The sequence below is a fragment of the Neophocaena asiaeorientalis genome, unplaced genomic scaffold (assembly GCF_003031525.2).
Source record: "Neophocaena asiaeorientalis asiaeorientalis breed wild unplaced genomic scaffold, Neophocaena_asiaeorientalis_V1.1 scaffold7, whole genome shotgun sequence".
In the NCBI taxonomy this organism is placed as follows: Eukaryota; Metazoa; Chordata; class Mammalia; order Artiodactyla; family Phocoenidae; genus Neophocaena; species Neophocaena asiaeorientalis.
Genome location: NW_020185337.1, coordinates 2,746,309 through 2,774,177, shown reverse-complemented (window position 1 = coordinate 2,774,177; position 27,869 = coordinate 2,746,309). Strand labels below are relative to the sequence as shown.

The 27,869-nt window shown below is 39.9% G+C and overlaps 1 protein-coding gene across 2 annotated transcripts; it reads left to right on the top strand.

The window, feature by feature from the left end:
- On the top strand, positions 1–25,667 carry LSM6 (LSM6 homolog, U6 small nuclear RNA and mRNA degradation associated). Of its 2 annotated transcripts, XM_024736129.1 has the most exons (5): positions 1–80; positions 1,492–1,594; positions 13,213–13,328; positions 22,641–22,754; positions 25,264–25,666. In XM_024736129.1, the coding sequence occupies exons 3-5, from the start codon at positions 13,235–13,237 to the stop codon at positions 25,296–25,298; spliced, it is 243 nt and encodes an 80-aa protein (XP_024591897.1). In that variant the 5' UTR covers positions 1–80; positions 1,492–1,594; positions 13,213–13,234; the 3' UTR covers positions 25,299–25,666. The 2 variants fall into 2 exon arrangements, with proteins under 2 accessions (XP_024591897.1, XP_024591896.1); XM_024736128.1 differs by lacking the exon at positions 1,492–1,594 and having other exon boundaries at positions 3–80; positions 25,264–25,667.
- The last annotated feature ends 2,202 nt before the right edge of the window (positions 25,668–27,869 follow it).

Here is a 27,869-nt window from a genome sequence, read left to right as displayed (position 1 = left end):
AGTTTCGGTTTCGCCCGGTTGGTCGGCCGAGGCCGGGCTTGTGGGGTGCCTGGAGTCGGGGTGCTGATCCCGGCCGCGAGGTGAGCCATGCGGCCGCGCGGGCAGTCCGAGGCCTCAGTGTTCCGTCGTCCCGGGCAGGGTTAGTGAGCAGCATCCCCGGGCCGGGCCTGCAGCCCCTGGAGGGCCCGGGAGCGAGCGCGGACTTCGGAGCCTGCGGGTGGCGGGTCCCCGCGCTCACGCTCGCTTCTCGGCGCCTGTCGTGCCCGGGAGATCTGGGACCGTCGGCGCCGGGCTTCCCGAGCTCGGTCCTGAGAACCCCACCCCGAGGGCAGCGTAAATCGCGCGGGGAGGAACGGCTTTGGCCGGGCCCCACGAGGTGGCTTCCGAGACCGCTCATGGTGGTCGAAGTACGCTGGGAAGCCCGACATGAGCCCGGGGATTCGGCGGGAAAGCGGACCCGAACACAGGGCCAGGCTTCGCCTGGGATTGCTTGGCCTCCGCTGCATCGGGGTGGCTGCGCCTGACTCCCAGGAATTAAGGGCTGGACTAGGCCACCTTCCCGAGTTGTCAGGTTGGGGATGCCCATAGTTGCATGGTTTTAAGTCCTGTCTCCACGGGTTTTGTGAGCAGGCGTGTGCGCGCGCGGTCAGCCCGTATTTTCGTTTAAGGTGTCTAGAACTGGGATGATGCAGATAATCTCGAGAGTGATTTGGTGTGTCCTTTCCCTACCCCTTATTAATACAAGACGGTTATAGAAAAATTGGAAATACAGAAACGTTTAGTGAAGAAAATAACGTTCATGGCACCCTTCCGCCTACAGTCTCTGTTCTGGGCTAGTTTGTATTTGAGCTAAGGCTGTACCCATTTTATCACTTAACAGTATATTTAGTTTTTCACTTTCATTTAGAAATCATTCCTAAGTATAATTTCTAATTTTGTATTTTCTTTTGATTGGCTACCTAAGTCATCATTGTGTAAATCCTATCCATTATTTAACCATTTCCCGGCTGTGGGGCATTTAGGGTGTTTGTGAATTTTTGCTTCATTTTAGTATTCCAGGTAATACTTTGATAAACATTTTTAAAAAAAAATATTTCAGATGATTAACTTGGACTGATTCTGCGGAGTGAAATTATTAGAATAGATGCTGTGATCTTGTGGGGTCTTTTTTAGGTCTTCATACACGTGGCCAGATTGTTTGCCAAAAACAGTTTTAGCAGTTTCCATCATTCACGTTTGTGCCTTTTTCACCAAAAGTAATTCTTTTCTAGGATATCAACTGGCAAGGTTGAGCCTCTTTGGATTTTTTTTTTTTTTTTAATATAGTGTTACGTGGCAATTCCACTTGCTTGAATTTTGTGCAGGACTCTTCAGAGGATGTTATTGTGTGTGTGTATTTGTATTTTTGGAGTTACTGCATAGGCCCTGACTGAATGTTAGAGCAGGATGATCCCTTAAGCGATCGTCTGGCATAACTCCTTTATTTTGCAGATAAGGAACCTGGGGCCTGAGAGGTGAAATGATGAGTTATCCAAGGCACACAGCTAATTAAGTAGCAGAGCTGGGATTAGAACTCAGGGTTCCCGCATCCCAAGTGAGTACTCTTTATGCTGCAGCAGGTGGTCTCTCACTGAACTGTGACGTTCTTAGTATTAGAATTTTAGAAGATGTTTACATCGCTTGGATTATTCAACAGTTTTTTTTTTTATTGAAGTGTAGTTGACTTACAATATTGTGTTAGTTTCAGGTGTACAGCAAAAGTGACTCAGCTATGTATGTATAATTTGTATCTATATATAATATGTATATATATTTTTTCATATTCTACGGTTTCAGATTTGGGCCAGGTAACAGAGATTGTAATCATCTGAGTGATCTGTAGCACTGAAAAATGGGAAAAGTGACGTTTTCATGGTCAGGACTAGAAATTCATTATTTGGAATGGCAATCCCGTCAAGATTTTTTTTGACAGTTGTTTTCATATTCTTTATATTTGGAATAAAATATTTAATAAGTTATGATTTATACTCTGTCATGTGGTTAGAACTTAGCTGTTGGTTCTCATTTGTTAACCCTTGAAGGTTTTTTAAAAACTTGTTGCCTTAAGATCAGAGAACAGTGGTTTTAGGGCTTATAACAGAGTCTCTCAACCTCAGCTGACGTTTGGGGGCAGATCATCCTTCGTTGTGGAGGACCGCCGTCCTATGCTTTGTAGAGTGTTAAGCCGAATCCCTGGCCTCTACCTACTAGACATCAGTGGCACCACGCTCCGCAGTCAAGAGAATCTAAAATGTCTTCAGACATTTCTGAATGTCCCTGAGGGTGGGGTTTAAAAGTACTGCTGGTGGAGAACCACTTGCTTATGGAAATTATTTGGGGAACTTTATACAACATAAACTCCAGTGTTCCTTACCTAGAGAGTCTGACTGGGAGCTGGCTTCAGGAATCTGCATTTAACAAGCCATCTGTGTTGATTCGGGTGCAGCTGTTTCTTGGACAACACAGAAACGTTTCTGTTTTCTCCATCTTTCTTTAATTTGGTGGTCAGTAATAGAGATATTACTAGGTTATAGCTGTTTACATGCATGGATGATGCTGTACTCATCACTGTGCCCATAGCTGGGAGAGGAGGGGAAGGGACAGGGCTTTTTCTTGGCACTGCCTAAGGGCTGCTTCCTCAGGCCTGGGCAGTGTGCTTAGGTACCAGGGTTACTAAATGAGTAACACATTTTCCTCATCCCCGAGAAGCTTAGAACCCAGTGTGGGAGACTGGTCAGCAAACAGGAAAACTGCAAAACAGCCGCCCAGGGCAGTGACTGCGAGTGGAGAGAGGCGCTCTGGGTGCGCAGAGGGCCAGCTCAGCGTGCCCCCGGGAGAGAGGGGAGGAAGGTAGCCCCCTGTGGGTGGGGAGGAGGGATTGGTCTGGAGCCTTCGGAAGAGGGCAGCGTATCTGCTGTCTCTGAAGGGAGATATAGAGAGAGCTGTGTTTCTCCGTGTCTCATGCCCCCTCTGACAATGATGTGTTAGTCTACAGCTGCGTTTACTTGGGTTGTAGTATTGGGTTTCATTGCAGTTTTTTTCCTTTTCAATTTTTTTCACCCTAAACTGTAAATACTTCAAGAGTAGGTGAAAGTTTACAGTGAACATTGCCAAGAAACAAGGATTTGCAAGTCTCCTTGTATATTTCTTTCTGTTTGACCATTTAAAAATATCCTCACAGGCTAATTTACAGGACTTTGTCACTTTCGGTGTTTTCTCCTCAGTACTGCTACTCTCCAGATAGATCTCTCACTGTCTCTATGGCCATTCACCAGGTTTAACACCTATTCAGAAGGGCAGCTGAACCTCTGAAAGGGCTTCGGCTTTGGGGTCAAGCCTTAGTTCTGCTCACCCCCTCACAGGGTTGCTATGTGAATTGCTGAGGAATCTAGTGTGGCCTGGCACATAGTGGATGAATAAAATTTGTTTCTTTTTTCCTCCCCATTCTTCTAATTAAAAAAATCTCTGCAAGGCAGTAGGCAGATGTTCTTGTACCAGACCTCTCAGTAGCTTCTGCCAGAAAATATACTGCTTTTGACTTAATAGCCATTTATGAAAATAGGTCATTTAAAATCCCGAGTAGGAGTCAGGGAAGGGAGAGGAGGCCTAGAGGGTGATTATGGCTTTAATTTTGAAGAGAAGTTTTATCAAGGTGACCCTGAAGCAAGAAAGCCTTTTTCCTCTTATATGTTTGTGGTTCAAGAGGCTTTTTTCTTCCTTCAGAAACAGTCAGAACTGTTCCTTCTGCCTTATCCAATTTAAAAGATTTAAACTTACGTGAGCCAAGTCATGGGAAAAATTGTGGTATCGAGACCAATTGACTCATACAAAATGGATTTATGGACGAGTCATTAAGTAACAGGGAGTACCACGGAAGCCTAATGAAGACAAACGTAAAAGATACACTCTCCTAAAGTGATGGATAAAATGTGTTTGAAGCAACCATCCTCTTTACAAATAACTAAAACAAATTTTTTTTCAAGAGATTTAGCACAATGTCGATGTTCTAGAGAGTAAATTAGAAGCTTGGTACTAGTCTCTCCTTTCACGTGGCTTCCAGTCCTGTGAGGGAGCAAAGACTCCTATTTAAAAAAAGTAAAGCATATAAAAGAGTAAATAGTGACAGGTAACCAAATGGGAAACTCTGACGGCAGAACTAAGTGAGAGGGCCTGTCTGCAATCATGCAAGTCTCTGCTTCAGACCTTCCCAGGGTCCCCATCACTGACACAAGTATTTCCCATGCTTGCCAGTTCATAGGCGTCTCCTGTGCTTTTGCAGACAGATTCTGGGTCCTGCCCCAGAACTACCGAATCAGGATCTCCAAGCGATGCAGATGATTCACTTTTGGGAAACTGGCCTAGAGGCTCAGGGCTGCGCTCTCAGCCTGACTTGCTCTGATCCCATGATGGTGGCCCTGCTCCCTTCTGCAGCTGCTGCTTGTCCTTCTTGCCAAGGTGGCATTCTCCCCTCAAACCCAAACACTGTCTAATACCTTTGCTAAGATTTCTCTCCTTTTAGGCTGGTGGACTCCTTTCCCTCCATACTCAGCTCAGGTTCACGTCCCGAAATCTTTCTTTGATCTCCAAGGCCTGGTGTAAGCCACTCTTCCGTATGTGCTGTTCTCTGCATCATTTTATCCAAATGCATACAGCTTTTTAAAAACTTTGCCATTTGTATGTTTCTGTCCCCTTTGGAGTGTCAACTCTGAGGGCCCAAGGCCACATCTTATAGGTGTTACATCCCCAGCCTAAGTGCCTGACAGGTAGGTGCTGCATAAAAATTTGAAGCGTTGAATGCCTTCAGGAAGAGATTGATGTTAATTGGAGTAGAGGTGAGACTTAATGGCAGAGGCATGATCTTTGATGAGTTTAGAACAAGAGTATGTCCATGCTTTTTTAAAAGGTGAGGAAAGATAGTATTAATAACATTTTAAAAAATAACTAATATCATCAGTTAAGCAACTATCAGTCTAGGTTTGTATTCTTTCATCTGTCGTTAACTTTTTTCTTTTTTCTAAAAAATGGAAAATTTTATTTGAGGATCCTAACCCAGGAAGAGCATCACAGAAACTTTCAGAACTGTTCTCTTCCATTAACTTTTTTTTTTAACATCTTTATTGCAGTATAATTGCTTTCAATAGTGTGTTTCTGCTTTATAACAAAGTGAATCAGCTATACATATACATATATCCCCATATCTCCTCCCTCTTGTGTCTCCCTCCCACCTTCCCTATCCCACCCCTCTAGGTGGTCACAAAGCACCATGCTGATCTCCCTGTGCTATGCAGCTGCTTCGCACTAGCTATCTATTTTATATTGATAGTGTATATAAGTCCATGCCACTCTCTCACTTTGTCCCAGTGTCCTCGAGTCCATTCTCTACGTCTGCGTCTTTATTCCTGTTCTGCCCCTAGGTTCTTCAGAACCAATTTTTTTTTTTTTAGATTCCATATATATGTGTTAGCATACGGTATTTGTTTTTCTCTTTCTGACTTACTTCACTCTGTATGACTGTCTCAGGATCCATCCACCTCACTACAAATAACTCAATTTCATTTCTTTTTATTGCTGAGTAATATTCCATTGTATATATATCCCACATCTTCTTTATCCATTCATCTGTTGATGGACACTTAGCTTGCTTCCATGTCCTTGCTATTGTAAATAGAGCTGCAATGAACACTGTGGTACATGACTCTTTTTGAATTATGGTTTTCTCAGGGTATATGCCCAGTAGTGGCATTGCTGGGTTGAATGGTAGTTCTATTTTTAGTTTTTTAAGGCACCTCCATACTGTTCGCCATAGTGGCTGTATCAATTTACATTCCCACCAGCAGTGCAAGAGGGTTCCCTTTTCTCCACACCCTCTACAGCATTTATTCTTTGTAGATTTTTTGATGATGGCCATTCTGAACAGTGTGAGGTAATTCCTCATTGTAGTTTTGATTTGCATTTCTCTAGTGATTACTGATGTTGAGCATCCTTTCATGTGTTTGTTGACAATCTGTATATCTTCTTTAAAGAAATGTCTGTTTAGGTCTTCTGCCCATTTTTGGATGGGTTTGTTTTTTTGATATTGAGCTGCATGAGCCTCTTCTATATTTTGGAGATTAATCCTTTGTCAGTTGCTTCATTTGCAAATATTTTCTCCCATTCTGAGTATTGTCTTTTTGTCTTGTTTATGGTTTCCTCTGCTGTGGAAAAGCTTTTAAGTTTCATTAGGTCCTATTTGTTTATTTTTGCTTTTATTTTCATTTCTCTAGGAGGTGGGTAAAAAGAATCTTGATGTGATTTATGTCATAGAGTGTTCTGCCTATGTTTTCCTCTAAGAGTTTTATAGTGTCTGGTCTTATTACATTTAGGTCTTTAATCCATTTTGAGTTTATTTTTGTGTATGGTGTTAGGGAGTGTTCTAATTTCATTCTTTTACATGTAGCTGTCCAGTTTTGCCAGCACCACTTATTGAAATGCTGTCTTTTCTCCATTGTATATTCTTGCCTCCTTTATGAAAAATAAGGTGACCATATGTGCATGGGTTTACCTCTGGGCTTTCTATCCTGTTCCATTAATCTATCTTTCTGTTTTTGTGCCGGTACCATACTGTCTTGATTACTGCAGCTTTGTAGTATAGTCGGAAGTCAGGGAGCCTGCTTCCACCAGCTCTGTTTTTCTTTCTCAAGATTGCTTTGGCTATTCGGGGTGTTTTGTGTTTCCATACAAATTGTGAAATTTTTTGTTCCAGTTCTGTGAAAAATGCCATTGGTAGGTTGATAGGGATTGCACTGAATCTGAAGATTGCTTTGTAGTATAGTAGTAGTAGTATAGTCATTTTCACAATGTTATTTCTTCCAATCCAGGAACATGGTATATCTCTCCAAATGTTTAATTTCTTTCATCACTGTTTTATAGTTTTCTGCATACAGGTCTTTTGTCTCCTTAGGTGGGTTTATTCCTAGGTATTTTATTCTTTTGGTTGTAGTGGTAAATGGGAGTGTTTCCTTAATTTCTCTTTCAGTTATTTCATCATTAGTGTATAGGAATGCAAGAGATTTCTGTGCATTGATTTTGTATCCTGCAACTTTATCAAATTCACTGATTAGCTCTAGTAGTTTTCTGGTAGAGTCTTTAGGATTCTCTTTGTACAGTGTCATGTCATCTGCAAACAGTGACAGCTTTACTTCTTCTTTACCGATTTGGATTCCTTTTATTTCTTTTTCTTCTCTGATTGCTGTGGCTAAAACTTCCAACACTATGTTGAATAATGGTGGAGAGAGTGGGCAACCTTGTCTTCTTCCTGATCTTGTGGAAATGGTTTCAGTTTTTCATCATTGAGAATGATGTTGGCTGTGGGTTTGTTATATAAGGCCTGTATTATGTTGAGGTAAGTTCCCTCTGTACCTACTTTCTGGCGGGTTTTTATCATAAATGTGTTGAATTTTGTTGAAAGATTTTTCTGCATCTATTGAGATGATCATATGATTTTTCTCCTTCAATTTGCTAATATGGTGTATCACATTGATCGATTTGCGTATATTGAAGAATCCTTGCATCCCTGGGATAAACCCCACTTGATCATGGTGTATGATCCTTTTAATGTGCTGTTGGATTGTTTGCTCGCATTTTGTTGAGGATTTTTGCATCTATGTTCATCAGTGGTACTGGCCAGTATTTTCTTTCTTTGTGATATCTTTGTCTGCTTTTGGTATCAGGGTGATGTTGGCCTCGTAGTATGAGTTTGGGAGTGTTCCTCCCTGTGCTATATTTTGGAAGAGTTTGAGAAGGTTAGGTGTTAGCTTGTTTGATAGAATTCACCTGTGAAGCCATCTGGTCCTGGGCTTTTGTTTGTTGGAAGATTTTTAATCACAGTTTCAATTTCAGTGCTTGTGATTGGTCTGTTCATATTTTCTATTTCTTCCTGGTTCAGTCTTGGAACGTTGTGCTTTTCTAAGAATTTGTCCATTTCTTCCAGGTTGTCTATTTTATTGGCATATAATTGCTTGTAGTAATCTCTCATGATCCTTTATATTTCTGCAGTGTCCGTTCTTGCTTCTCCTTTTTCATTTCTGATTCTATTGCTTTGAATCTCTTCCCTTTTTTTCTTGATGAGTCTGGCTAATGGTTTATCAATTTTGTTTATCTTCTCAAAGAACCAGCTTTTAGTTTTATAGATCTTTGCTCTTCTTTTCCTTCATTTATTTCTCATCTGATCTTTATGATTTCTTTCCTTCTGCTAATTTTGGGGGTTTTTTATTCTTCTTTCTCATCCTGTTTCTTGAGGTAGGATTGTATTGCTATAAACTTCCCTCTTAGAATTGCTTTTGCTGCATCCCGTAGGTTTTGGGTCGTTGTGTTTTCATTGTCATTTGTTTCCAGATATTTTTGATTTCCTCTTTGATTTCTTCAGTGATGTCTTGGTTATTTAGTAGTGTACTGTTTAGCCTCCATCTGTTTGTATTTTTTACGGATATTTTCCTCTGATTGATACCTAGTCTCATAGTGTTGTGATCGGAAAACATACTTGATACAATTTCAGTTTTCTTAAATTTACCAAGGCTTCATTTGTGACCCAAGGTATGATTTATCCTGGAGAATGTTCCATGAGCACTTGAGAAGAAAGTGTATTGTGTTGTTTTGGATGGAATGTCCTATAAATATCAATTAAGTCCATCATGTTTAATGTGTCATTTAAAGCTTGTGTTTCCTTATTTATTTTCATTTTGGATGATCTGTCTGTTGGTAAAGTGGGGTGTTAAAGTCCCCTACTATGATTGTGTTCCTGTCGATTTCCCCTTTTATGGCTGTTAGCATTTGCCTTATGTATTGAGTTGCTCCTATGTTGGGTGCATAAAGATTTACAATTGTTATATCTTCTTCTTGGATTGATCCCTTGATCAGTATGTAGTGTTCTTCTTTGTCTGTTGTAATAGAGTTTACTTTAAAGTTTTGTCTGATCTGAGAATTGCTACTCCAGCTTGCTTTTGATTTCCATTTGCATGGAATATCTTTTTCCATCCTCTCACTTTCAGTGTATATGGATCCCTAAGTCTGAAGTGAGTCTCTTGTAGACAGCATATATATAGGTCTTGTGTTTGTATCCATTCAGCCAGTCAGTGTCTTTCGGTTGCAGCATTTAATCCATTTACATTTAAGGTAGTTATCAATATGTATATTCCTATTACCATTTTCTTAATTGTTTTGAGTTTGTTATTGTAGGTCTTTTCCTTCTCTTGTGTTTCCTGCCTAGAGAAGTTCCTTTAGAATTTGTTGTAAAGCTGGTTTGGTGGTGCTAAATTCTCTTAGCTTTTGCTTGTTGGTAAAAGTTTTAATTTCTCCGTCAAATCTGAATGAGATCCTTGCTGGGTAGAGTAATCCTGTTTGTAGTTTTTTCCCTTTCATCACTTTAAACATGTTCTGCCACTCCCTTCTGGCTTGCAGAGTTTCTGCTGAGAGATCAGCCATTAACCTTATGGGGATTCCCTTGTATGTTATTTGTTGTTTTTCCCTTGCTGCTCTTAATATTTTTTCTTTGTATTGAATTTTTGATAGTTTGATTAATATGTTTCTTGTGTTTCTCCTTGGATTTATCCTGTATGGGACTCTCTGCACTCTCCGCATTTCCTGGACTTGATTATCTATTTCCTTTCCCATATTAGGGAAGTTTTCAACTATAATCTCTTCAAATATTTTCTCAGTCCATTTCTTTTTCTCTTCTTCAGGGAGCCCTATAATTTGAATGTTGGTGTGTTTAATGTTGTCCCAGAGGTCTCTGAGACTGTCCTCAATTCTTTTCATTCTTTTTTCTTTATTCTACTCTGCAGTAGTTTTTTCCACTATTTTATCTTCCAGGTCACTTATCCATTCTTCTGCCTCAGTTATTCTGCTATTGATTCCTTCTAGAGAATTTTTAATTTCATTTATTGTGTTGTTCATCATTGTTTGTTTGCTATTTAGTTCTTCAAGGTCCTTGTTAAACGTTTCTTGTATTTTCTCTATTCTATTTCCAAGATTTTGGATCATCTTTGCTATCATTACTCTGAATTCTATTTCAGGTAGACTGCCTATTTCCACTTCGTTTGGTCTGCTGGGTTTTTACCTTGCTCTGTCATCTGCTGTCATTAACTTTTAACTTTGGACAAGGTAGTTAATAATAGATTTTCACATCAGAATGCATCTTAGTGGGTTTTTTAGCACAAAATAAACTAGTTTTCTCTCAAGTTTGTAGATGAAGAAGCTGGCACAATGAGACTTAGCATCTGACGGGAAATGAACCTAAGTCTCAGTGAATGAGTCTCTGTGGGGCCTTCAGCATGTCTGTAGACCTGTCCAGCTACAGAACAATGCATGTTGAAGACAGAAATAAAGCACTTTGTAGATAAATGGGAAGATGTGTTTCCTTTTACTAATGTCATTAAATGTATTGAATCTGCTACAGTATTTACTTTGTAATTTTCTTCGTGAGCTCAAAACACCATAAATAATGTTGTGTGGTCTGAGTCATGAATGAATAGTGATTGTCCTGAATAGTAGTCGTAATTTCAGTTATCTGTTGAGACAGTGTAGCTAAACAAATAAACTGGCAATTCAGTGGAAAAATTAAAATTTGCCAAGCAGAATAATTATATGATCACATTTTAAAAATCCTTCAAACCTTGAGGAGATGGATTGGATAGACCAAATGTCAGCCCCACATCAAGAATAGTTTTTAAAATTTGTATTTTCTTTTGTTTAACTTGAGATATTGACTTTTCTTGTTTAAAGAAATTTTTTTTTCTTTTTTTGTGGTACGTGGGCCTCTCACTGCTGTGGCCTCTCCCGTTGCGGAGCACAGGCTCCGGACGCGCAGGCTCAGTGGCTGTGGCTCACGGGCCCAGCTGCTCCGTGGCATGTGGGATCTTTCCGGACCGGGGCACGAACCCGTTTCCCCTGCATCGGCAGGCAGACTCTCAACCACTGCGCCACCAGGGAAGCCCTAAAGAAAATTATTTTACTTAAATTATGATCATTTTTGTTTACTCACGCCCTTTAAACAAGAGTTTAAGTTCTTCTAGATTCTAAGTTCTTTAAGGTTAGAGCCTGTGTGTACATTTAAATTTTTTTCTTGCAGGGCGTGTCCATACACATAATTGTTAAACAAATGAAAAGCCAATAATCTAGCATTCTAGTTTATCCAAACTGCTGAGTCTGCATGGATTTACATTGAGAAAATCTCCAAACAATCATCTTAAACCTGAATTCAGATCATTGAGTGGATAGACTTGGAGTGAAATAACCAGTGCTATTTATGGAAGAATGTTTAGTGAAAGGTTTGATTGAAAACAAAACAAGAAAAAACTTGATTTTTTAAAAAATTAATTTATTTACTTTTGGCTGTGTTTGGTCTTTGTTGCTGCGTGCAGGCTTTTTCTAGTGGCGGCGAGCGGGGGCCACTCTTCGCTGTGGTGCACAGGCTTCTCATTGCGGTGGCTTCTCTTGTTGCAGTATGTGGGCTCTAGGTGTGTGGGCTTTAGTAGTTGTGGCACGCGGGCTCAGTAGTTGTGGTTCGCAGGCTCTAGAGCGCAGGCTTAGTAGTTGTGGTGCACGAGCTTAGGTGCTCTGAGGCATGTGGGGTCTTCCCAGACCAGGGCTCGAGCCCATGTCCCCCGCATTGGCAGGCACATTCTCAACCACTGTGCCACCAGGGAAGCCCCACAACTTGAGTTCTTGAGGAGAGTCCTTCAAGTATTGTATTCATACTAATTTTTAAATGTGAATGTTTATATGGCTACTAAATAAAATTGATGCTGAATTTGACTGAAACAGAATAATTAATTTCCAAAGTTTTAATTTAAGTAACAGTTACGTTTTGTTACGTTTGTTTATCAAAATATTTTGAGATAGAGAACTTACAAAACAGGATGAGTTTTGAAAGGAGTGATGGGTAGCTATGTATGTCTGTGATTGATTTGGGTACGTAATGCTCTTTCCCTATTTTAGATTCCTATTATACTTGATTTTTAAGATTTTTTACTTTGTTATAGAGTGTATATCTGCTATAATTAACATAATATAATAAAAATATTTGGCTACATTAGCAGCTTTCAGGAGGCTGCATAAAGGTGTGATTAAGACATGGGCTGGCCATCTATTTACTGGCTATGTTACCTTGACGAGGATGTTTAGCCCTTTCTGTGTCTAGTCATCTGTAAAATGAGGTTAAAAGAATACCTCAGTGAGCTCTAAGTGGATTAATACATGTAAAGTGCTTACATAAGTGCCGGCCTGTAGTACACTCAAATATTGGCTCTCAGTTATGATTATTATCCTTTCTGGAGTTACTGTTTTGGCATATAGTATTTACAATCAGCTGTTGTAAATACTATATAAACATTATGTAAACAGTGGCTTTAAAACATGCCTGAGGGCTTCCCTGGTAGTGCAGTGGTTGAGAGTCCGCCTGCCGATGCAGGGGACACGGGTTTGTGCCCTGGTCCGGGAAGATCCCACATGCCGCAGAGCTGCTAGGCCTTTGAGCCACGGCCACTGAGCCTGCGTGTCTGGAGCCTGTGCTCTGCAGCGGGAGAGGCCACAACAGTGAGAGGCCCGTGAACCACCCCCCGCCCAAAAAAAAACAAACCAAAAAAACATGCCTGATTGGAACTTGAATGTTGATCCCCCTCACATTTGTGGGCACGTAATTTCATCCTTCTGGGCCTTTAATTTCATCAGCAGCCTTTAATTTCATGGGAATATGAAGACCTTCTTCCCAGGGTTCTTGTAAAGATTAAATTTGACAGTATTTCTAAGGATCTTAGCAGAGCGCTCAGCATGAAGTGAGCGTTGGGTAAGTGGTGGCGGTGGTCATGGTGGTCGTGGGTATGTTGACTGCGGACACAGTGGTCACAAGTGGTTAAGAACAGGGGCTCTGGAATCACAGGACTCTTCTGTGGTGAGGCTGTGTCTGAGGATCCTTGTGGGCCTAATGAGGTAACATGTGTCAAACGCTTAGCTTAGTATCTGGCTCCAGGTAAGAACTGGAATCACGTTAGCTTACGTGCTCTGGGTGTGGTGGTGGAGTAGTGTTGGCTCTTTGCACGTGGTCCTTTGACACTTGATTTCCTATAAATACATTAAGGGCTTCCAGGCTTTTTTGTTGAATAATTAACTTTTGTCTTTACCTTTATTTCTCCCTTTCAGATTTCTGATCAGGATTGTTAAAATGAGTCTGCGGAAGCAAACACCCAGTGACTTCCTGAAGCAAATCATCGGACGACCAGTTGTGGTAAAATTAAATTCCGGAGTGGATTACCGAGGTAAGATTTCCATGCTTCATCCTTACTGGTGTTCACTAAAGAAGTGAAGGTGACTTAACTGCTTTTTATTAACCTCTTTGAAGTACCCAGTAGACCAAAAAAGCATTGGTTGTCAACAGTTTCTATACCCATTCCTTTTTTTTCTTTTTTTTTTGCGGTATGTGGGTCTCTCACTGCTGTGGCCTCTCCCGTTGTGGAGCACAGGCTCCAAACACGCAGGCTCAGCGGCCATGGCTCACGGGCCCAGCCGCTCCACAGCATGTGGGATCTTCCCGGACCGGGGCACGAACCCGTGTCCCCTGCATCGGCAGGCGGACTCTCAACCACTGCGCCACCAAGGATGCCCCTATACCCATTTCTTTTTCTACTTCTGAGATGGTTCATTTTAGAGACAACTCTGACAGCAGAGCGTGTTCCTCTGACTTGCGTGATCTGGGGCTCCTGTCTCCTGTCTTTGCTTTGAGATTGGTGTGCCTGCATCCCCTGGTGACAGGCTTGAATAACCGGATACTAAAGAACTCCTTGGCCCAGCAGCATTTGTTTTTGTGGAAGCAGTCAAGATTGGCAAGCAACGGGAGGGATCTTCAAGACGGCAGAGGAGTAAGATGTGCAGATCACCTTCCTCCCCACAAATACATGAAGAATACATCTACATGTGGAACAACTGCTACAGGACACCTACTGAACGCTGGCAGAATACCTCAGACTTCCCAAAAGGCAAGAAACTCCCCACGTACCTGGCCGAGTGTCTGACAGGTCTTGGTGCTCTGGCCAGGTGTCAGGCCTGAGCCTCTTAGGTGGGAGAGCCGAGTTCAGGACATTGGACCACCAGAGACCTCCTGGTCCCACGTACTATCAAATAGCGAAAGCACTCCCAGGGATTCCCCATCTCAACGCTAAGACCCAGCTCCACTCAACAGCCAACAAGCTACAGTGCTGGACACCCTATGACAAACAACTAGCAAGACAGGAGCACAGCCCCACCCATTAGCAGAGAGGCTGCCTAAAATCATAATAAGTTCACAGACACCCCAAAGCACACCACCACATGCGGACCTGCCCACCAGAAAGAAAAGAACCAGCCTCATCCACCAGGACACAGGCACAGGCGCCAGTCCCCTCCACCAAGAAGACTATATAACCCACTGAACCAGCCTTAACCACTGGGGGCAGACACCAAAAACAGTGGGAAATATGAACCTGCAGCCTGCAGTTAAGCAAAATGAGAAGACAGAGAAATACGCAGCAGATGAAGGAGCAAAGTAAAAATCCACCAGACCAAACAAATGAAGAGGAAATAGGCAGTCTACCTGAAATAGAATTCAGAGTAATGATAGTAAAGATGATCCCAAGTCTTAGAAATAGATTGGAGAAAATACAAGAAACATTTACCAAGGACCTAGAAAAACTAAGGAGGAAAACACAGTGATGAACAACACAGTAAGTGAAGTTAAAAATTCTCTAGAAGGAATCAATAGCAGAATAACTGAGGCAGAAGAACAGATAAGTGACCCGGAAGGTCCAATAGTGGAAATAACTACTGCAGAGCAGAATAAAGAAAAAAGAATGAAAAGAATTGAGGACAGTCTCAGAGACCTCTGGGACATTAAACACACCAACATTCGAATTATAGGGCTCCCTGAAGAAGAGAAAAAGAAATGGACTGAGAAAATATTTGAAGAGATTATAGTTGAAAACTTCCCTAATATGGGAAAGGAAATAGATAATCAAGTCCAGGAAGTGCAGAGAGTGCAGAGAGTCCCATACAGGATAAATCCAAGGAGAAACACAAGAAACATATTAATCAAACTATCAAAAATTCAATACAAAGAAAAAATATTAAGAGCAGCAAGGGAAAAACAACAAATAACGTACAAGGGAATCCCCATAAGGTTAACAGCTGATCTCTCAGTGGAAACCCTGCAAGCTGGAAGGGAGTGGCAGAACATGTTTAAAGTGATGAAAGGGAAAAAACTACAAACAGGATTACTCTACCCAGCAAGGATCTCATTCAGATTTGACAGAGAAATTAAAACCTTTACAGACAAGCAAAAGCTAAGAGAATTTAGCGCCACCAAACCAGCTTTACAACAAATTCTAAGGGAACTTCTCTAGGCAGGAAACACAAGAGAAGGAAAAGACCTACAATAACAAACCTAAAACAGTTAAGAAAATGGTAATAGGAACATACATATTGAAAACTACCTTAAATGTAAATGGATTAAATGCTGCCACCAAAAGACACTGACTGGCTGAATGGATACAAAAACAAGAGCCATATACATTCTGTCTACAAGAGACCCACTTCAGACCTAGGGACATATACAGACTGAAAGTGAGAAGATGGAAAAAGATATTCCATGCAAATGGAAATCAAAAGCAAGCTGGAGTAGCAATTCTCAGATGAGACAAAATAGACTTTAAAATAAAGACTATTACAAGCGACAAGGACACTACATAATGATCAAGGGATCAATCGAATAAGAAGATATAACAATTGTAAATCTTTATGCACCCAGCATAGGAACCCCTCAATATATAAGGCAAATGCTAGCAGCCATTAAAGGGGAAATCGATAGGAACACAATCATAGTAAGGGATGTTAACACCCCACTTTCACCAACGGACAGATCATCCAAAGTGAAAATAAATAAGGAAACACAAGCTTTAGATGACACATTAAACAATTGATATTTTTAGGACATTCCATCCAAAATCAACAGAGTACACTTTCTTCTCAAGTGCTCATGGAATGTTCTCCAGGATAGATCATATCTTGGGTCACAAATGAAGCCCTGGTAAATTTAAGAAAACTGAAATTGTATCAAGTATGTTTTCCGACCACAACACTATGAGACTAGATATCAGTTACAGGAAAAGAATCTGTAAAAAATACAAACAGTTGGAGGCTAAACAGTACACTCTTAAATACCAAAGAGATCACTGGAGAAATCAAAGAGGGAATCAGCAAATACCTAGAAACAAATGACAGTGAAAACACAATGACCCAAAACCTATGGGAAGCAGCAAAGGCAGTTCTAAGAGGGAAGTTTATAGCAATACAATCCTACCTCAAGAAACAGAAAAAATCTCAACTAAACAACCTAACCTTACACCTAAAGCAATTAGAGAAAGAAGAACAAAAAAAACCCAAAAGTAGCAGAAGGAAAGAAGTCATAAAGATCAGATGAGAAATAAATGAAAAAAGATGAAGGAAACAAGAGCAAAGATCTATAAAACTAAAAGCTGGTTGTTTGAGAAGATAAACAATATTGACAAACCATTAGCCAGACTCATCAAGAAAAAAAGGGAGAAGACTCGAATCAATACAATTAGAAATAAAAAAGGAGGAATAAGAACAGACACTGCAGAAATATAAAGGATCATGAGAGATTACTACAAGCAGTTATATGCCAGTAAAATGGATAACCCGGAAGAAATGGACAAATTCTTAGAAAAGCACAACCTTCCAAGACTGAACCAGGAAGATATAGAAAATATAAACAGACCAATCAACAAGCACTGAAATTGAGACTGTCAATAAAAATCTGCCAACAAACAAAAGCCGAGGACCAGATGGCTTCACAGGCGAATTCTATCAAACATTTAGAGAAGAGCTAACACCTATCCTTCTCAAACTCTTCCAAAATATAGCAGAGGGAGGAACACTCCCAAACTCATACTACGAGGCCTCCATCACCCTGATACCAAAAACAGACAAAGGTGTCACAAAGAAAGAAAATACTGGCCAATATCACTGATGAACATAGATGCAAATATCCTCAACAAATGCGAGCAAGCAGAATCCAACAGCATATCAAAAGGATCAAACACCATGATCAACTGGGGTTTATCCCAGGGATGCAAGAATTCTTCAATTCATTCAATGTGATAACACCATATTAACAAATTGAAGGAAAAAAATCATATGATCATCTCAATAGATGCAGAAAAATCTTTTGACAGAATTCAACACATTTATGATAAAAACCCGCCAGAAAGTAGGTATAGAGGGAACTTACCTCAACATAATAAAGGCCATATATGATAAACCCACAGCCAACATCATTCTCAATGGTGAAAAACTGAAACCATTTCCACGAAGATCAGGAAGAAGACAAGGTTGCCCACTTTCTCCACCATTATTCAACATAGTGTTGGAAGTTTTAGCCACAGCAATCAAAGAAGAAAAAGAAATAAAAGGAATCCAAATCGGCAGAGAAGTAAAGCTGTCACAGTTTGCAGATGACATGATACTGTACTTAGAGAATCCTAAAGACTCTACCAGAAAACTACTAGAGCTAATCAATGAATTTGGTAAAGTTGCAGGATGGAAAATTAATGCACAGAAATCTCTTGCATTCCTATACACAAATAATGAAAAATCTGAAAGAGAAATTAAGGAAACACTCCCGTTTACCATTGCAACAGAAAGAATAAAATACCTAGGAATTTACCTATCTAGGGAGACAAAAGACCTGTATGCAGAAAACTATAAGACACTGATGAGAGAAATTAAACAGTTGGAGAGATATACCACATTCTTGGATTGGAAGAAATAACATTCTGAAAATGACTGTACTACCCAAAGCAATCTACAGATTCAGTGCAATCCCTATCAACCTACCAGTGACATTTTTTGCAGAACTAGAGCAAAAATTTCACAATTTGTATGGAAACACAAAATACCCCGAATAGCCTAAGCAGTTTTGAGAAAGATTAATGGAGCTGGTGGAATCAGGCTCCCTGACTTCAGACTATACTACAAAGCTACAGTAATGAAGACAGTATGGTACTGACACAAAAACAGAAATATAGATCAATGGAACGGGATAGAAAGCCCAGAGGTAAACCTATGCACATATGGTCACCTTATTTTTCATAAAGGAGGCAAGAATATACAATGGAGAAAAGACAGCCTCTTCAGTAAGTGGTGCTGGGAAAACTGGACAACTACATGTAAAAGAATGAAATTAGAACACTCCCTAACACCATACACAAAAATAAACTCAAAATGGATTAAAGGCCTAAATGTAAGGCTAGATACTATCAAACTCTTAGAGGAAAACATAGAGAGAACACTCTGTGACATAAATCACAGCAAGATCCCTTTTGACCCACCTCCTAGAGAAATTAAAATAAAACCAAAAATAACGAAAGGGGACCTAATGAAACTTAAAAGCTTTTGCACAGCAAAGGAAGCCAGAAAAAAGATAAAAAGACAACTCTCAGAATGGGAGAAAATATTTGCAAATGAAGCAACTGACAAAGAATTAATCTCCAAAATATAGAATAAGCTCATGCAGCTCAATACCAAAAATCAAACAACCCAATCCAAAAATGGGCAGAAGACCTAAACAGGCATTTCTGCAAAGAAGATATACAGATTGCCATCAAACGCGTGAAAGGATGCTCAACGTCAGTAATCACTAGAGAAGTGCAAGTAAAAACTACAATGAGGAATTACCTCACACTGGTCAGAATGGCCATCATCAGAAAATCTACAGAGAATAAATGCTGTAGAGGGTGTGGAGAAAAGGGAACCCTCTTGCACTGCTGGTGGGAATGTAAATTGATACAGCCACTATGGAGAACTGTATGGAGGTTCCTTAAAAAACTAAAAATACAACCACCATTCAACCCAGCAATGCCACTACTGGGCATATACCCTGAGAAAACCATAATTCAAAAAGAGTCGTGTACCACAGTGTTCATTGCAGCTCTTTTTACAATAGCCAGGACGTGGAAGCAACCTATGTGTCCATCACAGATGAATGGATAAAGACGATGTGGGATATATATTACAATGGAATATTGCTTAGCAATAAAAAGAGATGAAATTGAGTTATTTGTAGTGAGGCGGATGGACCTAGAGACTGTCATACAGAGTGAAGTAAGTCAGAAAGAGAAAAACAAATACCGTATGCTAACACATACATATGGAATCTAAAAAAAAAAAAAAAATGGTTCTGAAGAACCTAGAGGTAAGACAGGAATAAAGATGCAGATGTAGAGAATGTAGTTGAGGCCACGGAGAGGGTGAAAGGTAAGCTGGGATGAAGTGAGAGAGTGACATGGACATATATACACTACCAAATGTAAAATAGATAGCTAGCGGGAAGCACAGGGAGATCAGCTGGGTGCTTTGTGACCACCTAGAGGGGTGGGATAGGGAGGGTGGGAGGGAGACCCAAGTGGGAGGAGAAATGGGGATATATGCATATGTATAGTTGATTCACTTTGTTATACAGCAGAAACCAACACACCATTGTAAAGCAGTTTTACTGTAATAAAAGTGTTAAAAAAATAGATTGGCAAGCAACTATTTAGACAGTATCATTTTTCAGTGTAAACTTCTCACTCATATAATATGTGGGGTATCCAAAGACACCTTTCTGGTCTTGTAGAAAATGAAATGCTCTTTTTAAGAGGCTTGACACTACTGAAACTAACTTTGTGTAAGGAATGGTATCCAATTCCATTTTTTTGCAGTAACTAAATTCCTAATCTTCCAAAATTAAGATATGTTAAATTACTGGGAATATTTTACAGATATGGATAACTAATTGATTAGCAAAGTTTTAAAGCCTTTTTTGGCCTCTTTCCTGAATAATTCCTGGTCTCTTTCCTGAGTAATGATCGAAATCTCTTGAGATTTTTCCACTTTCCACACGTGCAAACTTAATTTTATTGAGAGCTTACTGTGGGTCCCGTGTGCATGAATCACTTTAATTTTCATTTTCTCTTCACATAAATCCTTTGAGATCTCTGTTGATTATCTCCACCTAGTAAGGGAGGAGCTAGGACTCAAACTCAAGCTTGATTCAAAAGCCTTCCTAAAAAATACTCTGCTTTTTATGTACTGCTTTAGTTTCTTGACATTAATAATGTAGCTCCAGTTTAATTTGACTTTTCCAGTGGAATCAATGGATTTATACTGAATACTGAGATATTATAACATCTCTGTGTGCCGCTTCTCACCCCTGGGCTTTTGATGGGCCCAGAGGAGGTAATAGATTCGTAGAGAATATCCAACAGCTGATTAGGGTGGCGACATGTGTTCAGTATCTTCTCAGTACCCCCTTCATTGAGGAGATCCACCAGCCTACTCTTTAGGGGAACATTTTCTATTTTCAAAGGAAATATATACACATATATATATATTTTTAAGAAATTTCAAAGCAAATAATGGAGAAAAGTATATACAAGAAAGGTAAATCTTCCCCAAATTCTACCATCCAGAGATAATCACCCTTACCCATTTAGATCTGTCTCTATATAAGCATAATTTTACATAAGTGGGATCAATTGTACATGCACTCTGATTTTTTTTAACATTAAATGCATTCAGTTTTCTGACAACATGGAGTGTTTAATGGTTACATAGGAATACCATGAGTGGATGGACCACAGTTTTGTTTTTGTTTGTAACCAGTGTCCTATTAATGGACATTTAGGTGTTTACCAATCTTTGTTCTAATGTAAATGACTGCTCCTTTAACATGAATCTCAAGCACTTGTCCAAGTGTCTCTTTATAATAAATTCCCTGGGGTACGGTTTCAGAGTCAAAGAAGGTGTAGATGACCCTCCATCAGGGCAGGTGGCTCATTCATCTCTACGTTCTCATCAACCCTTGTGTTAGCCTTTAATGTCAACTTTTCCATTCTAATTGGCAACAAGTAATATCTCATTTAATTTATATTTCCTTGTTTACTAGTAAGTTTCAACAACCTTTCCCATGGGTAGTAGTAGCCCTAATTTTTCTCCGTTTATGATTGTCTGGCCATGGCTTCTATACTATTAAAGCAAAACGTTGTACACTATTGAGAGCATACTATAAAGAATGTGGTTAAATAAAAACAAACAAGGAAACAACCCAGTTCTCTAGCAATTTCCCTTCAAGTTTGAAGAAACTTGTTTTCTGTTATTCATTGGAATTTAATCCCTTAGAGAAGGGAGGGGGTCATAATCCCAACCTCCAAGAACCTTTTTTGTTAAAAAACCTTTGCTATGAGAATATTTTTATTAGAAGGGAACATTTCATTTTTAAATGCTTTTAATTAATTTTCAAACATTTGCATATCATGTCTCAGAAGTTTCTTGCTCATTTATGATTGTGGTTTAGATATAAACTAATACAGCAGGAATGAAACTAAAGTTGTAGCTTCAGCTTTCTTTTGATAGGAAATTATTATTATTATTCATAGTGCATTCTGATGCTTCGAAAGTTTGCAGCTTCTAGCAGAATTTTGTTAGCTTACTGTCTTGAGCTCATTACACACACACAAAATTTTGAAAAGAAACTTTTGTTGAGAGGATAATGGGGGCAGAAGCAGGGAGTGAGAAGCATATTAATGAAGTTGAGACTACATGGGGCTATCGACTTGGTTAATTGAATCACATTTGTAGTATTTGTTTTTACTTAAGTTGTCTATCTAGAAAATACCACTTGAAGTTAGAGGCTCAGAGTTAATGGTTTACATATCTTCATCTTTTTTAAAAAAGGATCATCAGGTCCAATTTTGCAAAATTGATACCATCTTAACACAATTAAAAAGGTTCACTTGAACAGTTTCCTCGAAAGCTGCCTGGAACGTTTACTGTTTTTCTTATTAGTATGGATCTACAAATATTCTAACTGGAACAGTGCAGAGAGGGATGTGCTATAAAGCAATATGGTGCCCGTGTTCTCAAGCTGTTCCTCACTGGGAGTCACAGCTTTAAGATGTTCTTTCAGGAGCACCTGCTGTCTCCTCTTTTCCATTATTCTGACAGATTGTGGAGCCTTCCTCTTAACCTTGGAGTACATTCATCCGCTGCAGGAGATGTTGTGAAAGAACGAGATCAATCTGCCAGACCCGTATTTCACTTAGTGGCCAAAGTCAGAAATGCCACTGGGCATGAGAGGAGTCATGGCTAGTGATCATTTGTTCCTGCATAATTGCCCACTCCTGTCTAGCTCTCAAAGAATGGTGTCGTACTTGGAATATTCTTACCGTGTTACTTTTGTGAAGGCTTTAAAAGTTGCCATTGTTGCCACACATGCAATGAGGGAGGCGGCAGCCCATTGTTTTCCCTGCCAGCAGTGGGTGCATGACGGCCTTCATGCTGTATGAGTCTTAGCCTTTCATTCAGACGGGCAGAGAGCAAAGACTTTTTTGTGCTTTGCTCTATTGAATTTCATTTACGGTGTGAGTTTTTATATTAAGCATGTAAGAGCTAATGAGTAAAGAGATTGTCAGCTCTAAGGTATACCCTGTAATTTTCAACTCTGCTTTGTATGTCTTCTCTTTGTCTGAATCCATCTCCAGGGGTCCTGGCTTGCCTGGATGGCTATATGAATATAGCCTTGGAGCAGACAGAGGAGTATGTAAATGGACAGCTGAAGAATAAGTACGGGGATGCATTTATCCGAGGAAACAATGGTAACAGCCCTTCACTCTGCAGTTATATCGCATCCAAAATAGGATCACCAGCATGTTTTCTAGATAATTTAAAAGTTCAGTTTTAGTTTTGCTTTGTTTTTAAATTCCTATTACATCTCAGGTCTTCAGTGTGGCTAGTTCTTTTTTGGATGCTTCATGGCATTTTGGAACTAGAAATTCTCTTCCTCCCTCCCTTTGCTGATGGTGAATTGAGGGGCCTTGGTACACTGACCCAGAGCTCTGTTCTCGAATACAGTGTGTTATATTCCCCCAACACGGCCTCTCACACTGGCGGTTGGTGCTCTGAGAATGGCCACTATTTCCCTGCTACCTTTGGTTTGGCAGTTAGCTTGTCTTGTTTCTCTATTAAGCATTCAGATGCTTTTTTTCTATGGGAGATTTGTATCCTTTAGTTTGGCAGAAATGACAAAAGAGGAAATGTGGTTCTGAAGTTACCCAGCTTTTTTAACAACTTATTATTGATACGATTATTATGGTTACTTTCAAGTACCTGGTTTAAAAGCACATTATCAGTAAAGTCATATTTGAATTTTGGGGTGGGGGCAGGGAAGACATCAAAACTGTGGGAATTATCCCTTGATTCATCCCCACTTTTTGGTCCCATCCCCCAAATGGAGCTCTGTGACTCTTGATTCAGGGTTTTTTATTGATGTGTATTCTTTAGTTCTGGATAACTTCTTCAGCCCCCATAACACTTGGATCTCTTTGCTGTGAACTAAACATCCTGACTTTCATTGTAGTTATTCTACCTCCTATCCTTACAATACCATATTGCTTCACATTCTATCTTCATTTTATTTTATTTAAAATTTTTTTATTAAAGTATAATTGAGTTACAGTGTTGTATTAGTTTCCGGTGTGCAGCAAAGTGATTCGGTCATATATGTGTGCATATATAACTGAATATATGTATTATTTTCAGATTCTTTTCCATTATAGTTTATTGTAAGATACTGAATATAGTTCCCTGTACTGTATAGTAGGATCTTGTTGTTTATCTATTTTATATATAGTAGTTTATATCTGCTAATCCCAAACTCCTAATTTATTCCTCCCCCCACTTCCTCTTTGGTAACCATAAGTTGGTTTTCTTTGTCTGTGAGTCTATTTCTGCTTTGTAAATACGTTCATTTGTATCATTTTTTTAGATTCCACCTATAAGCGATATCATATGATATTAGTCTTTGTCTGACTTATTTCACTTAGTAGGATAATCTCTAGGTCCATCTGTGTTGCTGCAAATGGCATTATTTTATTCTTTTTTATGGCTGAGTAATATTCCATTGTATATATGTACCACATCTTTATCCATTCCTCTGTCAGTGGACACCAAGTTTGCTTCTATGTCTTGGCTATTGTAAATAGTGCTGCTGTGAACATTGGGGTCACATCATATCTTTATATATATACCTTTTTAGTCCTTCCAATGTGTAGAATTTCTTTTCCTGTTTTTAATATTGTTCTTATTTGACTCTTTCCATTGACTAAGAAATGTTAATGGTCTTTCCCCTTCTCAGTATAGCTGATAACAGCAGTCAGCTAGCTGCAGGTTCTGTGAGAGGTGATAGGATGCATCCTTTCATGTACAGACTACATCTTGGACTTGGCCAGTTTCCTAGAGATGTTTTTACTGTCATTCTGATGCTTTCCTTTATATAACTTTTTCCATGGGGTAATCGGCTCCATAATTCACATCCTAGGCTCTTAAAGAGGATCCTGGCTTATTTAATTAATCTGTGCTATGTCCTTTGATCAGGATATCTCTTAATGTTCACTTTGCACAAACCTGTCAGAGTCTGAGTAGGCGTGGGGGGTAGGAGGGGAGGTACACCTCTGGTGAAAGCTTGGTCTCTAGTGACCAAGACATTAGATGTGGTCTGATTCTCATGTACTACATATTCAGTATACCCTGAAGAGTTCATGTGGGTGGTCACGAGAGGACTAGCTGAGCAAAACTTCGGATAAACCAAAGGCTGATACTTTACAGGGAATCAGAATAAGACAAAATAACAAACTCCTCAGCTCTTGTTTATCCTGATGCAATTAAAAAAGTAAACAGGAAGTTTAGTGATTATATCGAGGAGATGAATGAAAATTCTTATTTTTTATTTATTCTTTATTTTGAATCTGAAGTCTGGCCTGGTAGATTTACTAATTTGCTTTAACCACCAATCATAATTGTTATACCTAGAATTATAAAACATTCGAAGATTCCAGAGACTTTCACGTACATTTTATTTTATCCCCTTGGTTGCGGTTTGCAAATCCAGTCAGATGTATAGCTAAGATCAGAACACAGTCCTCTAAGACATCAAACCCAGGTCTAGAGTCATAAAATTAGTCTTATAATAGTTCTAGAATTTATTGTGTGGTTTGAAAATTCCTTTGAAATATGCAGAGGTATCAGACTAAAATCTGCTTGCTTTTAAAACTTGCTATTATGATACTTAGAAAAGTTTTTTTCAATTTGTTCATTTTTTCTTTTCAGTGTTGTACATAAGTACACAGAAGAGGAGGATGTGAAGACACCTAGAGTGCCATACTTTTCACACTTGGATATGTTTTTTATTAAGTTTTTTGGTTCTTCTGTCATATAATTTGTCCTGTTTTGTCCTAGTTGGTGATTTTTCACTGACACATGAGTGAGATAAATGTATAAAATTGTGGATTTAATTGTAAAGAGTTCTTTCATATTTAAGTTGCAGTCATTTTCTTTTACCTCTATGTCAGTGAGCAGAAAGCAAAAAGAATTTTCAAAAAAGAGAAAATCTTTTTCTCCCTACATGATTTGTAACTGAAGTCTCAGACAACACCATTTGATTTGCCTGCTTTGCTTGTGGGACTGACTGAAATGATGGACGTGAAGACAATTAAAACATTTGTAGAGACAGCTTCCTCTCTCCTGCTCTGTTCACCGTACAAAATGCTTGAGGGAAAATGTTCCACGAGGCATCCAGTTTCAGTCTCAGGCTGAAAAGGGTCCCTGAGACCAGATGCTCAGCCTCTGTTTCCATTATATTTATAGGAAATAGAATTGGGCGTCTAACCGTGGCACTTCCACAAAAGGAGTGGGAATCCGAATTGAGCTGGGGGAGAGATTCTAAAGGTTCCAACATGCTAGGTGTAGGTGTAAACGTTCCTTTTAAGCCAAGTCTGTGCACATTCACCTTACATCTCCCCCGGGCGGTTCACGCCGTGGGTGATGGAGTCCGGGCATCCACGCCGTCCTCTCATTTTGTGAACACGGTAGAAAGCGAGGCCTGGAGTTTGTAAACTCATTCAGGTTCCGGTTGCTCTGCTGTGACTAGAAGAATTTCTCTGCCCTCTGGCTTAGGGAGGGGCTTCCGGGAAGCCTTTCTCTCCAGTCCCAGCTGGGTTTGATGTGACCTCATCAGAGCACAAGTGTCCACGTTGCTTGGCACGAGGCAGCCTCTCTGTGTCATGTGGCTCCTGCCGAGAGGGTTTCCCACTCTATTCATGACGTTTCCACAACCCTGCTGTATTCCCTGAACAGTTCGCGCTTTCTCTCGGAACAACAAACACATCTGGGCACTGCGGTTGAACGAACACCAGACAATTGTGTGACCATCGTGTTGGCCTTCCTCCTCCGCCCCTCCCCCTTCTAAGCAGCAGTCCTGTTCCAGGAGTGCCGTGTGAGTTTCAGCAGTTTCCTGGTTGAAGGATGTGCCGGCAGGATGGGGAAGGAGGGGAGGGAAGGGGCGGTGCTGGGTCTGGAGAGGCATGTGTGGTATTTTGTCTGGTTTTAGCTTAAAGATCACAGAGTAATTGGAAACAATTATTTTTTAATTAATAACTTAGGAAAGGTGAACAGAAACATTTCACAAGGTATTACTGCACACCAAAAATAAAACTATGCTTCAATAATTTATCACTCCTTGACAGGGGCTTGAAAAGGGTCCAGTCTGTAAGTACAAATCACCAATTTGCTCTTTTATAAATGACTTCTTCTAAGGGGAAAGTGGATGTCCCTCCAAGTGGAGCATACATGTTCTCATTTGTTTTGTAGAATATGGGGCTGCCAGGTTACTGCATCCCTTCGTTTACTCACATCAGCCGCTTCTAAAAGCAGTTCCATTGTTATCTCCCACCAATCTGTAGCATCCTGTTTTTACTAACTTTTTCCCTGACCTCCCTTTCGGTATGTGTCTTTATTTTCCCCTTGCTGTCTCTCTGTTCTAATATCTGTATGGTGGAGTAGTGTTTTCAACCATGGAACTGCTTTTAATCATGATCAACTTTGGGAAATGCTACCATTTTTATGGTAATAAAGGACTGTATTATTCACTTGTACTGATGCAAGTTGTCCCCTGTGTATACCTTCACATAGTAGAACCGTGAAACAAAGTATAAAAGCTAAAATTACTTTTTTTCTTAACTGGAGTCTCCTAGAGGTCAGTGAATGATTTCCAATTGCATTGTAGCAAAGGCATTTGTTCTGGGTTGAAGAATTTTTCACTTGAGTAAATACATTTTTCCCTGTCTCTCTGCCCCCAAACTCTGGCCACCAGGCTCTGTCTCTTGGGCTGTGACAAAACAGTGTTTAGTGAGAAACAGAAAATTGTGCTTGATTTTTTTTTTTTTTTTTTTTTTTTTTTTTTTTTTAGACTATCTGACTTCATGTTCTGTTTTGGTCTTCTGAGCTGTTCCTTGGTTAATCTTCCAACAAGTCGAATTGATTCTTACTTCAAAACTGTTTATCCCAAAACAGAGCTGTTGACAAGTACAAATACAGATGGCAGACATGTGCTGTGATTTCCACATTCACATCTCAGCATTCAGGAAGGGAATGCTATTGAGAGATGGTTTACATCTTCAGCTTTTTCATCCAGGGCGATGTGGAGTGCATGCTGGGAGTGCTTCATTACGTGACAAATAGTCAGTGTTTAAGGGGTTTCCGTAAGGTCTGAGAACTCAGCGGCGATGACTTGCCTGTATGGTTTATCACCTGGGAGGCTATAATAATCTACTTTATAAGAACAAAAGTGACCTCTGGGGGGAAACATTGTCTTCGATAATCACACTGACTCACAAGTGACCTTAGTACAGCATTCCAGGCCGAAGGGCCAGTCTGTC

Excerpts from the sequence above, each read along its gene's own strand:
- LSM6 (XM_024736128.1), top strand. The coding sequence starts at position 13,235 with ATGAGTCTGCGGAAGCAAACACCCAGTGACTTCCTGAAGCAAATCATC. Across the intron at positions 13,329-22,640 it reads TTCCGGAGTGGATTACCGAG|GGGTCCTGGCTTGCCTGGAT; the intron begins GTAAGATTTCCA and ends ATCCATCTCCAG. Across the intron at positions 22,755-25,263 it reads ATTTATCCGAGGAAACAATG|TGTTGTACATAAGTACACAG; the intron begins GTAACAGCCCTT and ends TTTTCTTTTCAG.